This window comes from Lissotriton vulgaris, chromosome 5 (genome assembly GCF_964263255.1).
Source record: "Lissotriton vulgaris chromosome 5, aLisVul1.2, whole genome shotgun sequence".
NCBI lineage: Eukaryota > Metazoa > Chordata > Amphibia > Caudata > Salamandridae > Lissotriton > Lissotriton vulgaris.
In genome coordinates, this window is record NC_141693.1 from 288,298,862 (window position 1) to 288,314,791 (window position 15,930).

General features: G+C 47.6%; 1 protein-coding gene across 1 annotated transcript in view; it reads left to right on the plus strand.

Annotated features, from left to right (window-relative positions):
* LOC147710726 (Golgi integral membrane protein 4-like) overlaps positions 1-15,930 on the plus strand; it is a 100,282-nt gene that overhangs the window by 34,778 nt on the left and 49,574 nt on the right. The window contains exon 2 of the mRNA XM_086921457.1: positions 6,894-6,968. Within this exon, the coding sequence (XP_086777583.1) occupies positions 6,894-6,968 (75 nt within the window). The remainder of the gene's footprint in view (positions 1-6,893; positions 6,969-15,930) is intronic.

Sequence of the window (15,930 nt, forward strand, 5' to 3'; positions counted from 1 at the left end):
TGAAGCAGAAAGTTCACCTGGCAAGATCACAAAAATCGGCCAAAAAGAAAACTGGTTAGTATGTGGCACGTAATGGTCTGCAATATGGCAGTAGGGCACACCAATCCCTGTAAGTCAAGTGCAAACGCAAGTCCGATCCTCACCGCTGACAACCAATGTTAGAAATGGGATTTTTGGTAGGCTAGGGTGCGGGCCAAAGCCAAGCAAAAACCACTACTCTAGTCAAGATAAGGAAGTTACACATATAAAATAACCCCTGCTCACTCCCTTGATAGCTTGTCACGAGCAGCCAGGTTTATCTTAGAGGCAGTGTGTAAAGATTTTGCACATAACCCACAGTAAGACAGTGTACGCACCACATAAGGACACCACACCACTTCAGAAAAATATAAAATATTTTTACATAATTAAAACAAGACCAAAAACGATGAAAATCCACAATACTATACTTAAAAGTTCACAGTTCAAAAATACTTTGACTAAAAGGGGTTCCTTGTGTGGATAGCTCGATCCGGGCTTCCACGGCACCGTGAGAACACAAATCCCAAAACAGTTCTGGCTGACCACGGGGTCGCAGGCCAACTACTGTGTTGGGAAGACCCGCAACCACTACTTTTCTGAGATGCAGGGCGATGGGGCCCTTGAAGTCACTTGCACTGCAGGTCTAGCTCCATTCTGATGGGGTCCGGAGCGCTGGTGCCAACAGGCGTCGGGTGCTGCGGTGTGAAGTGCGTCGTGCGGTACCCCCAGGTCGCGGTGCGAGCAGCGGCTCAGCGGCATCAGATGGCGTCATCGGTGAGACCAGGGTCGTGGTGCGAGATGGAGGCGGGGCTCGTCACGGTGCTTGCAGGTCACGGTGCAAGCAGCAGTAGTGTCCCTGCCGAAGCGGTGTCAGTAGGCCAAGGCTGCGGTGCGGGATGAGGGCGTTGCTGACCTATTTCTCTGGATCGGGAGCGGCTCTGTTGACCTGGTTCTCTGGCTCGGGAGAGGCTCTGCTGACCTGCTTCTCCAGCTTTACAGCTGCTCTGATGACCTGGTTCTACAATGGCTCTGCTGGCTCTGGTTCTCTGGCTCTAGAGCAGCTCTGCTAGCCTGGTTCTCCGGCTCTAGAGCGGCTCTGCCGACCTGGTTTTTTGCCCCTAGAGCGGCTCTGCCTATCTGGTTTTCTGCCCCTAGAGCGGCTCTGCTGACCTTGTTCTCAGAGCTCAAGAGCGACTCTAAAGACCTGGTTCTCTGGCTATACAGCATATCTGCTAACCTGGCTCTCTGGCTCTAATCAGCTCTGCTGACCTGGTACTAAGTCTCTAGTTCTGCTGACCTGGTTCTCTGGCTCTAGAGCAGCTCTGCTGACCTGGTTCTTTGGCGGATGTATGACATCACAACGCATGCTTTTAGCACGCATGCTTTTACATTGCAAGTTTTACAACGCATGCCTTTACAACGCATAGTGTTGAGGGGTGCTGGATAGTGAATAGTTTAATTTACTATTCCAAATGCAGTCCCCGTGGATAGTAGGGAAGGTGTTGGATAGTAAATTAAATCTATTCCCTATCCTAGAGCGCCCCCCAGCTCAATGCGTTGTAATGGTTTGCGTTGTAAAAGTTGCGATGTAAAAGCACTGCGTGGTAAAAGTTGCGTTGTAAAGGATGTTTCCCTCTCTGGCTCTGGAGCCGCCCTGCTGACCTGGTTCCCTGGCTCTAGAGCCGCCCGGCTGACCTGGTTCCCTGACTCTAGAGCCGCCCTGCTGACCTGGTTCTCTGGCTCTAGAGCCGCCCTGCTGACCTGATTCTCTGGCTCTAGAGCAGCTCCGCTGACCTGGTTCTCTGGCTCTAGAACAGCTCTGCTGACCTGGTTCTCTGGCTCTAGAGCAGCTCTGCTGACATGGCACTAGAGCAGCTCTGCTGACATGGCTCTAGAGCAGCTCTGCTGACCTGGTTCTCTGGCTCTACAGCAGCTCTGCTGACCTGGTACTCAGTCTCTAACTCTTCTGACCTGGTTCATTGGCTCTGGAGCTGCCCTGCTGACCTGGTTCTCTGGCTCTAGAGCAGCTCTGCTGACATGGTTCTCTGGCTCTAGGGCAGCTCTGCTGAACTGGTTCTCTGACTGCAACAGCTCTGCTGACCTGGTTCTCTGACTCTAGAGCAGCTCTGCCAACCTGATTCTCTGGCTCTAGAGCAGCTCTGCTGACAATGCTCTAGAGCTGCTCTGCTGACCTGGTTCTCTGGCTCTACAATGGCTCTGCTGACCTCATTTTCTGGCTCTGCAACTGATCTGCTGACCTGGTTTTCTGGCTCTCCAGCAGCTCTGCTGACCTGGTTCTCTGGCTCTAGAGCAGCTCTGTTGGCCTGGTTCTCTGGCTTTAGAGCCGCTCAGCTGACCTGTATCTCTGGCTCTACATCGGCTCAGCTGACCTGGTTCTCTGGCTCAACAGCCTCTCTGGTGACCTGGTTCTCTGGCTCTACAGCATCTCTGGTGACCTGGTTCTCTGGATCTAGAGAGACTCTGCTGACCTGGTTCTCTGGCTCTAAAGCGGCACTGCTGACCTGGTTCTCTGGCTCTAGAGCGGCTCTGCTGACCCTGTTCTATGGCTCTACAGCGGCTCTACTGACTTGGTTCTCTGGCTCTAAAGCAGCTGTGCAAACCTGGTTCTCTGGCTCTACAGCAGCTCTGCAGACCTGGTTCTCTGGCTCTACAGCAGCTCTGCAGATCTGGTACTCTGGCTCTAGAGCGGCTCTGCTGACCTGGTTTTCTGGCTGTAGGGCGTCTCTGCTGACCTGGTTCACTGGCTCTAGAGCAGCCCAGCAGACCTGGTTCTCACGCTGTACAGCAGCTCTGCTCACCTGGCTTTCTGGCTCTAGAGCTGCTCTGCTGACCTGGTTCTCTAACTCTGCTGACCTGGTTCTCTGGCTCTACAACTGCTCTTCTGACCTGGTTCTCGGGTTCTACAACATCTCTGCTGTCCTGGTTTTCTAGCTCCAGAGCGACTCTGCTGACCTGGTTTTCTGGCTGTACAACTGCTCTTCTGACCTGGTTCTCTGGCTCTACAACGTCCCTGCTGTCCTGGTTTTCTGGCTCCAGAGCGACTCTGCTGACTTGGTTTTCTGGCTCTAGAGCGACTCTGCTGACCTGGTTCTTTGGCTCTAGAGAGGCTCTGCTGACACGGTTCTCTGGCTCTAAAGCGGCTCTGCTGACCTGGCTCTACAGCAGCTCTGCTGACCTGGGTCTCAGCCTCTACAACGGCTCTGCTGACCTGGTTCTTTGGCTCTAAGTCAGAGAACACATATAAAATAACCCCTGCTCACCTCCTTGATAGCTTGGCAGGCTTATCTTAGAGGCAGCGTGTAAAGCATTTGCACATAACCCACAGTAAGACACCACACCACTTTAGAAAAATATCAAATATTTTTATATAGTTAGAACAAGACCAAAAACGATGGAAATCCACAATACTATACTTAAAAGTTCACAGTTCAAAATACTTTGATTAAAAAGGGTTCCTTGTGTGGATAGCTCTGTCCGGGCTTCCACAGAGTCGTGAGCACACAAATCCAAAAACAGTTCTGGCTGACCACGGGGTCGCAGGCCAACTACGGTGTCGGGAAGACCCACAAACAGTACCTTTCAGAGATGCAGGGTGATGGGGCTGTTGAAGTCACTTGGGTCTGATTGGGTCTGGAGAGCTGGTGCAAACAGGCGTCAAGTGCTGCTGTGTGAAATGCAGCGTGCAGTGCCCCCAGGTTGCGGTGCAAGCAGCGGCTCAGCGGCATCAGATGGCGTCGTCGGTGAGACCAGGGTCGTGGTGCAAGATGGAGGCGCGGATTGTCACGGTGCTAGCAGGTCACGATGCAAGCAGCGGCAGTGTCGTTGCCGAAGCGGTGTCGGTAGGCCAAGGGTGCAGGATGAGGGCAGTGCTGACCTATTTCTCTGGCTCAATAGCAGCTGTTGACCTGGTTCCCTGGCTCGGGAGAGGCTCTGCCGACCTGGTTCTCCGGCTTTACAGCAGCTCTGCTGACCTGGTTCTCTGGCTCTACAATGGCTCTGCTGACCTGGTTCTCTGGCTCTAGAGCAACTCTGCTGACCTCGTTTTCTGGATCCAGAGCGACTCTGCAGACCCGGTTCTCTGGCTCTAGAGTGGGTCTGCTGACCTGGTTGTCTGGCTCTACATCAGCTCTGCTGACCTGGTACTCAGTCTCTAGTTCTGCTGACCTGGTTCTCTGGCTCTAGAGCAGCTCTGCTGACCTGGTTCTCTGGCTCTGGAGCCACCCTGCTGACCTAGTTCCCTGGTTCTAGAGCCGCCCTGCTGACCTGGTTCTCTGGCTCTAGAGCCGCCCTGCTGACCTGATTCTCTGGCTCTAGAGCATCTCCGCTGACCTGGTTCTCTGGCTCTAGAGCAGCTCTGCAGACCTGGTTCTCCGGCTTTACAGCAGCTTCTACTGACCTGGTTCTCTGGCTCTACAGCATCTCTGCTGACCTGGTTCTCTGGCTCTACAGCAGCTCTGCTGACCTCGTACTCAGTCTCTAACTCTGCTGACCTGGTTTATTGGATATAGAGCAGCTCTGCTGACCTGGTTCTCTGGCTCTGGAGCTGCCCTGCTGACCTAGTTATCTGGCTCTAGAGCAGCTCTGGCTCTAGAGCATCTCCGCTGACCTGGTTCTCTGGCTCTAGGGCAGCTCTGCTGAACTGGTTTTCTGACTCTACAACAGCTCTGCTGACCTGATTCTCTGGCTCTAGAGCAGCTCTGCTGACATGGCTCTAGAGCTGCTCTGCTGACCTGGTTCTCTGGCTCTACAATGGCTCTGCTGACCTGGTTCTCTGGCTCTGCAACCGCTCTGCTGACTTGGTTCTCTGGCTCTACGGCAGCTCTACTGATCTGGTTCTCTGGCTGTCCAGCAGCTCTGCTGACCTGGTTCTCAGGCTCTAGAGCAGCTCTGTTGGCCTGGTTCTCTGGCTCTAGAGCCGCTCAGCTAACATCTCTGCTGACCTGGTTCTTTGGCTCTGCAAAGGCTCTGCTGACCAATTTCTATGGCTCGGTAGCAGCTCTGTTGACCTGGTTCCCTGGCTCGGTAGCGGCTCTGTTGACCAGGTTCTCTGGATCGGGAGCAGCTCTACTGACCTGTTTCTCTGGCTTTACAGTGGCTCTGCTGACCTGGTACTCTGGCTCTACAATGGCTCTGCTGACCTGGTTTTCTGTCCCTAGAGCGGCTCTGCTGACCTGGTTCTATTCCTCTAATTGACATTGTGTCCTCTTTGGGCAGGTACTTGTTTGCGGCGGGCTATTGAGGGAAAACAAGTACCTGAAGTTTTATGCCATATCACATTGGGCTTCTATGTTCTAACTAGCTAATATTTGCTTATGAAAGATTTGTTTTCGTTTTAATTGACGTATAGTTCTTATCCTTCTTTGATAAATAGACCAGTAGTGGGTACTTGCACTTTACTATGCCCACTATTAGAATGTCTGTACAGTACCCTCTACGTTTGTCTGAAAATATTCTTTTCATTAGAGGGCTAAATCACTTTATTATGGTGAATGTGTGTTTATTTAAATGACAGTATTGATCTATGAAGGTCTTAACTATTGGTATATTAGATTGCCTTTTGTATGCATTGTTTTATGAATGAAATCTGAATAAATAATTTGACTGACAGTGCTGTCGGGTGAAAAATTCTGCAACTAGGACTGAAAAATTAGGACGAACCACTGACTCTCCGGGTGGCAAATCCCATTCCATAGAGGATAGCTCAGAAAACAATGTTAATTCCAATCCCAAAATTACTGATACTCATAAAAGGTATGAAATACCCACATAAGAATTGGCGATGCCTTAGTAATAAGGACCTCTGTAATCAGCTTCCACCGACCATCACACTTTATTGCAATAGAGTACACTTTGGGGTATCCCAGCCGTCCAGCACAGTATTGCACTGTTCTGGAGGCACAATGGAAATATGGAGCAACCTCAGGGAACTTGCAAGTTGTTAAATTCATTGGGGGGTACAACATGGCGGCCATAGGAAGATGAACAGACGGAAGATACCACACAGCCCTGCCAAGTGTCACGCTTCAGACGTGACACTAACGCATTTCAGTGTGGTGGTCCGTATCACTGCACTGAAATGCATTGTCACGCATTATGGCACCTCTCAGCTGTGAAGCCGGAGCACTTATAATCCACCAATATTGAAATCTGCAGTGGTAGCGCGATGTGCGACTCCACACCCTTCCGTCCAGCACAAGGTTTTTCCTCTCAGTGCTTCGTTTCCGAGTGTGGTTGCCAGTGGTGGACACAGGGACTCATTTTCATGGATCCGGACTCACCTTCTGCTTCGATGCAGCGTAAGGGAAAGTAGGAAAAAGATAAAGATAGGAAAGCAGTGAGAAAGGAAGAACACAAATGAAAAAGATCTCCGTGTGAGATGCAGAGACAGGAAGTGTAAGGCGCCGTAATTAAGAGCAAAGCACGGCTTTCCCCCTACAAGAACACTCATTGATTACTTCAAACTGAAAATATGGATCACAAAACTGGGCAGGCCATTTACCCTATCATAACCTGCCAGACTCCTGATGTTCCACTTAACAGGGTCAGACTAGCACATATCACCTTTCATTGCCATAAAATGGCCAATGGATGATATGGCCATCATGTCCAGACTGTAACAGGCAACGCTCTGAAAAGAATTGTTATTTCCATGTTCAAAACCAACACAATTTCAAGGGGGAAGAAGCAAAAGGTCAAAAGGTCAAAAAACTAATTACCTTTGCTGGGCTGTACATTGGCATAAATGCACAATCCTGCAGTGTCTGCACTCCTTCAAACATTGCCCAGATGAACAGTGGTGCTGGGAGCTCTGGGCACTTGTGGTAACCTCTCCATGCTTCTTGTTTCTGCAGTGGAGTATGAGTACCAGTCCTGGCTGAAGCAGGCCATCCAGAAGGAGATTGCGGAGCACAAGAAGACTAAGGAAGGTAAGAGCCGTGTGGAACAAGGGGTGGTATTTAATGAATCAATACCATGGTGGGGAAGGCGATACTGCATGAGTTGGTAGATCACGTTCTATATTCATAACACAATTATTTAAGCTACTGTCAAAATGAATAAATCATGTATTTGGTTACTTAGAAAATCCATCCAGTGATCATACTTCAATAACACCCAGAAGAACTCATATCCACTAAAACAAATTGAGACATTCCATTTACTGTATCAACAATTCAATTGATAGGAAATCTTCTCATCGAAGGTAGCTCAACAAGAGTTAACTCATAGGTTAATCTTTCAGCTAATGCAGCGGTTCCCTGGTGCGCGTCTGTACATTTCCTGACTGCTTTCCTATAAACAGTCTGACTACGCACATTTCAGACTTTAGGTTGATCCATGATCCTCCATCAAGGAAAAATTGACCATAATATTGTTTTCCATTCTGTTTACTGGTTTTGTATTGTCAAAAAATGTTATTACGGTACCTAATTTGTAAAACAATATGTTCCTGAGGCAAACGTTTTCCCCAGAAGCCTGATCACGGCGCTATCCAAGGTCAAGTTGCCGAAAAATCGAGGCTGCTGAGCCTTGATTGAACCGCATGCCTTGTTAATCCTCCATTGGTCACTTTTTCTGTTTCTGTTTCTGTTTCTTTTTCTCTCTCTTGTCTAATGAGGGAAACTATGTGCCAGCCCCCCAACATGAGTGCCAGTGAGGCCCACCTGCATCCACTGGCTCAAATTAATTACTGCTTATACACCATCATCTGGAGATTTCCCTCCCAAGCTCTATAGTGCAATTTAAACCATGTGAGATCAAATTTGACTTCTACATTCTCTATTATCACTTTTTTTGGTCAAACGTGTATTTATTATCATTTCTGTTAGGCATACATTTCGTACATTATAGCAAAAGAAGTTTCGAAGTCAAAAGTACAAGGCATTGCAACATGAAAAGTAGTGAGGTTGTATTCGCTTATTCAATCATATCCAAGCCTTCCTTTATGGGGATTCTATAATATCCGGTACAGTTTTCGGTAGTGTACAGGCCTAGGATATCCCCTTCATGAAAATGTGAAAAGACAACCTGTCTTTCTTTTGTGAGAGTATTTTGCCCTACCCTTACAACCAGGAAGGTCCCCCAATAAAATCACAATTGTAAGAAAAAGAAAAAAATCCTAAAACAACAAAAAGAGAAACACCCGCCCCCTTCTCAGTGGCGGCAGCTCTAAATATGGATGATATTTCACCATCTGGTCATGTGCTAGATGTTTAGAATTGGAAGAGATGCATATCCCTGATTGAAGGTGGACATACTGCCAGTGGCAAGCCCCCTGTAAGAAAATCAACCAGTGGTCCCCATTTGTATTCAAAGCTCTTATAATTATCGCAAAAGTTTCCAGAGTCACGAGTGCCATAATGAAAGGGGGGGGGCTGATGTTTCCAAGCAGCTGCTATTGTTACATTCGCAGCTCCTATGCACGCACACAGAATGGCTTTATCTGCTTTGGTTTGGTGTTTAAGAGAAGGATCACGGATGCCTAAGAGGACCCCCTCCACAGTAGTCTGTATGGGGTAGTCTACCATGGTCTTAATTTGTGCTAGGATTTCCTCCCAAAATGGTCTTATGATGGGGCAGTCCCACCAGATGTGTTGGAGATCCTTGAGCAAACTACAGCCCCTCTAGCACCTATCTGATGTGTTCGGGAAGAATCGTTTAAGTTTGGCGGGATATAGGTACCAGTCCATCAGTGTTTTTAAATGTGCTTCCGTTAGTTCCAGAGAGTGATGACCATAGTGCAGCCCACTCTTTATCGAATATTTCTCTTTGTAACACTCTCTCCCACATAGACATGTATCTTGGAAGTGCTGAGTGTGTGGAGGAGAGCAGATAATTGTATAGGAAGGAAATCGCCCCTTTCATGGATCCAACCGCCCTCACAAATTTTTCAAAGCCCTTTTTCTCCCTTGTAGCTGCATTATGAACGTAAGAGGTAAGAGCCCAATATCGGAGTTGGAGGTAGTGGAAATGTTTGTCCTGGTTTATATGGAAGTCTCTTCTACAATTGTCAAAGGTGAGAATGTCATAATTTTGAAATAAGTGATCTAGCATAAGGCAGCCACCTTCTCTCCAGGCATCAAAGGGGCCTTCCCGCTTTGCCGGTGTAAAGGACGGATTGAAATGGATTGGTGTGTAGGGGGAAGGGAATTTGGCCCACTGTTCATTCCCCGTCACCGAGTCCCACACTCTCAAAGTGGTGCGTGTGGGGATGCTGATATACAAATTTGCGGGTCTCTCTTTCGTGGGCTTCCATATTCGGTCTCAGATTGTCCTCCCCGCAATAGCTCTATCCATATGGAGCCAGTGTTTCTCAGACTCCCTTTTAAACCACTCCCTCACTACTTGCAACTGAGCGGCTTTAAAATACAGACCTAGATCTGGTAGACCCACTCCACCCTCTACTCTTGGGCACCGCAATATTGAAAACTATAAACGTGCCCTCCTTCCTTGCCATATGAACCGTGTAAGCTGGACTTAATTGTAGGTAGGAATGGTGTGTCCAGCTAAATAGGCAGAGCCTGAAAGAGATGTAACAGTTTGGGAAGAACCGTCTTTTTGATCGCTTGCATTCGGCTGAGCCAGGAAATGAACAAAGTCTTCCAACGCTTAAAATCATATTGGAGTTGAAGAAGAGCAGTCGGGAAGTTCGGTTTTTAAAGCCCTTCCACCCGTGGCGTCAATTGGATCCCCAGGTACTGAAGAGAGTGGTCAGTCCATTGTAGTGGGGAGTGAGACTGTAGGTCGCCAGCCTTGTCATCTGGGACCGTGAGGTTGAGTATAAGTGATTTATTGAGGTTAATCTTAAAGCCTGCTACTGCCTCAAACTTGGCCAGCTCAGATTGCAGTGCGGGAAGTGATAGTGAGGGTTCTGCGAGGGACAGGTGTACATCATCCGCAAAAAGTAAGATTTTATGGTTGTCACCTCCGAAGGGTTTCCTTTTAATTGTCTGCGCCTCTCGAATGGTCATTGCCAGTGGTTCAATACTAAGCGGAAATAGTAAAGGCAACAATGGGCACCCTTGTCTGGTGCCTACCGTAAGGGAAAAGGGGGCCAAGAGCACTCCATTGACCTGCACCCTAGAACGGGGACGTGTGTAGTTGGCCTTAATTATTTGAATACATTTATCTGCGAAGCCGAGGTGCGTAGGCGTGCGGAAGAAAAAGGTGTGCCTACTCTGCCAATTTCAGTTCCGTCACTAGGTTTTCCCTCTCTTTAGTTCGTTGTCTATTTAGTGTGGAGTTGAGCTCTATGCAGTTTCCCCTTATGACTGCTTTAAAAGAGTCGCGGCGTCTGTGAGAGGGGCACGAGTAGTGACACAGCTATCCGCCGGAACAGTTGTGTTCCTTGGAACTCCACCCCCAGACGTCATTTTGAGTTTAATTACATAATAAGCTCGTATATGTCTCCCTTGTTGGCGGGATTCCCTCCACATGGGCTTAAGTGATTGATAAAATCTACTATTACCTCCTTAGCACCAGATCAAGGCAAGGGGGGTTAATGCATATGCATCGGACAGCCAGACGTCCTGAAGAAGACCGATGTGACCGACTATTTGTGGGCACGCTTAGGTCAAAACATGTTGACTTTACCAGTTTAGGAGGGGTGTTAGGGGTTCCTAATTTCCTTCTTTAACACCACCATCCGTAATTTATTTTAATCCTGACCTTGGAACCTACTAATAAAGGTAGACTAGGTATCCACGAGCCAGTTTTAATCTCACTATTCTGACTGCACTTTTTTGTTCTATCACTGTACCCAGTCTTGGACTGACACATTCTGTTGTGAACACTGTTGCCACTTCCAATTTTGTGTTTTGTCTTTGTGTTTCATGTTCCCCCTCCCTATGCTCCGCCCAGTGCGTGGCTAGGCCTGGGCGTCGCAGCATAACCCGATGATGAAGCATGTCACACACATTTGTGTGTGAGTGAGGGCAGTTTTTCCAAGTACATAACTGTGTCACTGCTTTTACGCTTCGTTATATGTGATTCTTACCTCTCCACCCCTCAACGTGTATATTATATTGCTTTAAAAGAGTCCCAGGTATTGCCCACTGAGGTGTCCTCAGCTCTAATTAATTTTAAAAAGTCTGTGATCGCTTCTCGCAGTTCTGTGCGCAGCACCCTGTCTCGTGTAAGGGAGATCGGGAAATACCATTTAGGCATGGTCGCCGAGGCCGTCCCTCGATTGTAAACAACTCAAAACGGGTCAGTGATCCGAAAGAGAGAGAGGGGAAATCTTAGCTCATTGAGGGTGCCCATTAGGTTTTCACAGAGAAAAATATAATCCAATCTGGAGTAGGTGAGGTGTACGTGGGAGTAAACATATAGTCTCTATCCTGAGGGTACATAGTACGCCAGGCATTGCAAAGTCCCATATATTATCCGCTTCATGTCTGCAGTAAATGAGCTAGCTTAAGTTCGGTGTGAGTGTGTGCTGTCTAAATCTGTCTGCCAGGTGAGGTTAAAATCTCCCATTAGAATCGTTAACCCATCTGCAAAATCATCTATTTTGTCTTGTACGGTAGCTAAAGAGCCAGTTTGGCCGGTGTTTGGCGCGTAAGCCGTGATAAAGTGCTAAGTTTACCCTGCAGTGTACCCATGACCATAACCATCCTACCCTCCTTGTCTGAATGGATGGCCAGTGGTTGAACTTTCGTCAAGATATGGAATAGGAGTGCAACCCCACGGTGCTTAGTGAGTGCTGAGGATCTGTAAATAAGGGGGTATTGTTTGTGTTTAAGCCTCGATTCTTCAGCCCTCCGAAGGTGTGTCTCTTGAAGCGCTACTATGTCAAAGTGGTGGTCATTGAGATATTTTCAGATTTTTTGTCTCTTTGTGGTGAATTTAGTCCCTTGCCGTTCCAGGACCCTATAGTAATTACCATCTTTCCATAGTAACCTCCTCCCCCATTCTCACATCCCTCTTGTGTAAGACGATGTTTTCAGTTTCACAAGCAAATACGCGTAGACCCCCCATTAAGCCTGTCTTGTTGGGTGTTCCCTGACCAGAAGTATGGTGTGTTGCCTATCTGAGTGAAGCTGCCACCACTCCTTTAACCTTCCCCCTCCCAAAAATCCCCTAAAAAATGGGAAAATCCCAACCCCCAACTTTACCAACAGTAACATGTGTCAGATCGATGGTGAGTCTCCGACCGTAGATGTAACCATCTATCTGGACGCATGACCGATGTCCCCATCCATGCACCTCCCAGGAGATTGAAAGTAGCAAATTTTGCCTTGAATGATGGCTCTCCAGAGCTGAGCAGCTCTATTTTAGCCTCCGACTGTGCACGAATGTCAGACTTAGGGAAGAGTATAGCTCTTTAATCCTTGTGGAGTCACATCCTGTAGTCTCTTGTCTCCAGCATAGCTTGTGATTCCCCCCTTGAGCTCGTGGACCATTGTGACGGAGATGAGCCAGTTCGATTTGTCCCTTGTACATTGTGAAGGTTCAGGATCGGTTGCAGAGAGTCCTATTAAGTCCTACCCTTCCCTCAATTATGTAATGTGACGTTGCTTGTTTTTTTTACTCAAAACTCAGGCCAAACGGGTATGTCCAGCGGTATCTGACTTTGTTTTTGAGTAATTTTGAAGTAATGGGTCGAAACTGCTGCCACCTTACTATGGTTGCAGTTGCCAAGTCTTGGTAGATGCTGCAGGTATGACCCAGGAAGGAGACCGCATTGTTTCCTGGCCACCGGCAGGACTGCTTCTTTCACCTTATAAGAGTGAAATGCGCCCGATCCTACTTGATTTTAAGAGTTTGTGGGTTTAGGATCTCTGCAAATAGGCCTTCAAGGAAAGCTTGAAGATCCAGTCCTTTCGCCCCCTCCTCTAAGTCACAAATCTGTAGGTTGCCTCTCTGAGCCCTGTTTTCTGGATCTTCAGCTTTCAATTGGGTTTGGAGTAGTTGGTGTCGGAGGGCGTGCATTTTGTCTTGCATGTCAGAGGTTTGTTTGTCGACTTCCTGAGCCTGCGTCTCCAAACCCACCACTCTGACTCCCACAGAGTCCACATCCTGTTGGAGGGTGGCCAGTCTCTCATTGAGGTCGGTCTTTAGTTGGTCAATGGAGGCCTTAATGTCCTGGCTAAGCTCATTTCGGAGTTCCGTTTTGTAATCACGTAGGGAAGCCATGAGATCATCCTTCGTGACGGCCATGATGTCTGTTCTGTCATTGCGTTCTGATGGCAAATCTTAGTCCACTGGAAGAAAGGAGTTGGAAACTTTATTTGTGGCTTTGGTCAGCGTCTTCTTTGGTGGCATAGAGGCGGGCCCAGTGATATCCCCACTTCTACCTTACAGGAGGACCTCTACCTCCCCCTCTTTATCTCTGCTGTCGGCAGCCGCCGCAGGTTGCTGGAGTTTTTTGGTGGGGATCTGTATCAGCCCCTTAGGGGACAGGCCGCAATGTGGGTACAAGCTTGTCGGATGTTCCCCTCGATCTCACACGGTCAGGGGTCCCGCGTCGATATGCAGACACGTGCCTGTTCTTCCCGCCAAAGCTAATTCCCACTATTCGCTCTTGCTGCGATGGAGTGGATCTTTACAGTTCAAAACCCAGTTGTGCAGCGGTCTCCATCTTATCCGCCGGTTCACCCCCTGAAGAAAGTGTGGCGACTGGGCCCTTCTTGCGCTTCGGACATAGTTCTTCCCAGGCGCACAGGTTCTTAGTGTCTGTCAGGGGAGCTCAGTACCCAGGAGCGATTGCGGTCTCCCCAGAGCACCCGGGCCCTGTGCCATGACACCGTCGCAGTGCTTCACCCTCGCCGCGGGAAACCAGAGCATGTTTGTGGGCCCTACACGGCGCTGATTGCAGCTTCTATAATGCTGCTCCTTCGTGTCTTGTCTGCCATTTTGAAGTCAGGCTCTGGTTGTATGGCGCTCCCGGGAGTCAACCGTCTTCCCACTCCGCCCAGCCCAGGTAGGACACTTCAAGCCTGTATCTCTCCGCTTGTGTAGCACATCCCTATCTCTGTATATATGGGGCCCCCAACGCACCTGATTGCATCAGCAATGTAACGTGTAACGTCTGGGCCGGCTGCAGCTGAAAGCCTTCCCTCGTACTTCTCCGCTTCGGCAAGGGCAGCAGTTGTGTTAATCAACTTGTTTTATTCATTGAGGGGAGCGGAGAACCCAAGCCACTTTATCTTCGTGGTCTCCACCGTGTCAGGCAGGCCCCTTGTCAGCTCAGAGAGTGGTGGTCGCCATTTTGAGAAGTTCCGCGGCCAGACTGTTGAGGCTCCATTATGGTCTTCCGCGGAAAGCATGCTGCAGATTCCTGGATTCCCTAAATGCACCAGCCTTAGGGTTCTCGCATGGTGCTCACAGCAGCAGTGGCAGCGTCGTGCTTCAACAGGTATGCTCCCGAGACTCGAGGGCGGACCGGGAGCCGAGACGAATTACGTCCGCTCGGCCATCTTGCCCAGCCTTGCCCCGTCTTATTATCCCTTTTGTTGGTAGAATCTGATATCATTCTATGGTCTCTAGACTCTTACATTCGCCTTCGCTCAGCTGCACTGTGGTTGGTAAAGACTCATCTCTTCATAATTCTTAACATGCAGTGTTTTGAGAGGCAGTCTTGCTGCATCTTCTCAGAGTGGTCACTCTTAGAATTGCGACAACGAGTTCCAGTCTAGCCTTGAGATGTTCTTATTGTCTGACTCGTCAAATTTCCAGCAAAAAACGAGTGTTCCCGGCAGAATTTTCCATGTCTGTTCTTAACATTGGAGTTTGTTCCCAGAAGTGAAGCACTCAGAATACATTATTAGTTGAATATAAAGATTACATATAGCTATGTCATATTAATGCATTTCAGAGTATTAACGTGTAAAATAATCTAGAAACAAAGTCCCGCGCACACAGATTCAGTACAAACAAGTAGAGTGCTACTATATGTAATTCACAGAGACAAATGTCCAACGTTGGTTCCTTGAGCTTTGATGTATATCTCCTTTTATTAGATCGTCACACCAATGGTAATTTACAGCCAGCCGACATTAGATCGTTACCATTGGTGTGACGATCTAATAAAAGGAGATATACATCAAAGCTCAAGGAACCAACGTTGGACATTTGTCTCTGTGTATTACATATAGTAGTACTCTACTTGTTTGTACTGAATCTGTGTGCGCGGGACTTTGTTTCTTAATTCTTAGGTGTGAATTCTCACATTTAAATTGAGGGGTTCTTGGGGTCCCCCCATCCCTGCTAGCACCAGTTACTGTTGTATTTTCATTTTATATACACGCTAATATTGTCTGACCGCCAATATTTCCCGTACACTTAATACCCTTTCGCTGTTGTGTGTAAAATAATCTCATCATAAAATATTAATATAGTTTCAAATGATTTACATTAGTACATGTATGAAGATAATAAGCTGAAGGCTTCAGAACAGTTCCACTAAAGATTGCTATGCAAGACCACTTTTTCTTTTGTCACATGTGCAGATTTTCACATATGCTATGATGAAATTCAGAATGAAAACCACTTCAATATCACATATGAAATTATCTAAAATCATGTTAGATTTCATTAATTCATCACACACATTAATTATTTCAATAAGGATGGTTAGAAACCTAATAACACGTGAGTACATGTCTTGCTTCACAATTTCAGATAATACAGAATCTCCCACACGGTGGCTCAAACACACAGCGAAGCAGGAAACATTACCCAACACTTTTAGAAAAGAGTTTTATTTTACACAATGCAAAGGCTCTTTTTAGAATAAGGCTTGGGGTTTATATATGCAATGCTCTCTAACAGAAAGGCTTTCCCTGATGCTAAATGCTCAACATTCAAATATATATATATATATATATATATATATATATATATATATATATATATATATATATATATAACAGGAACTCCGTTTTTTCT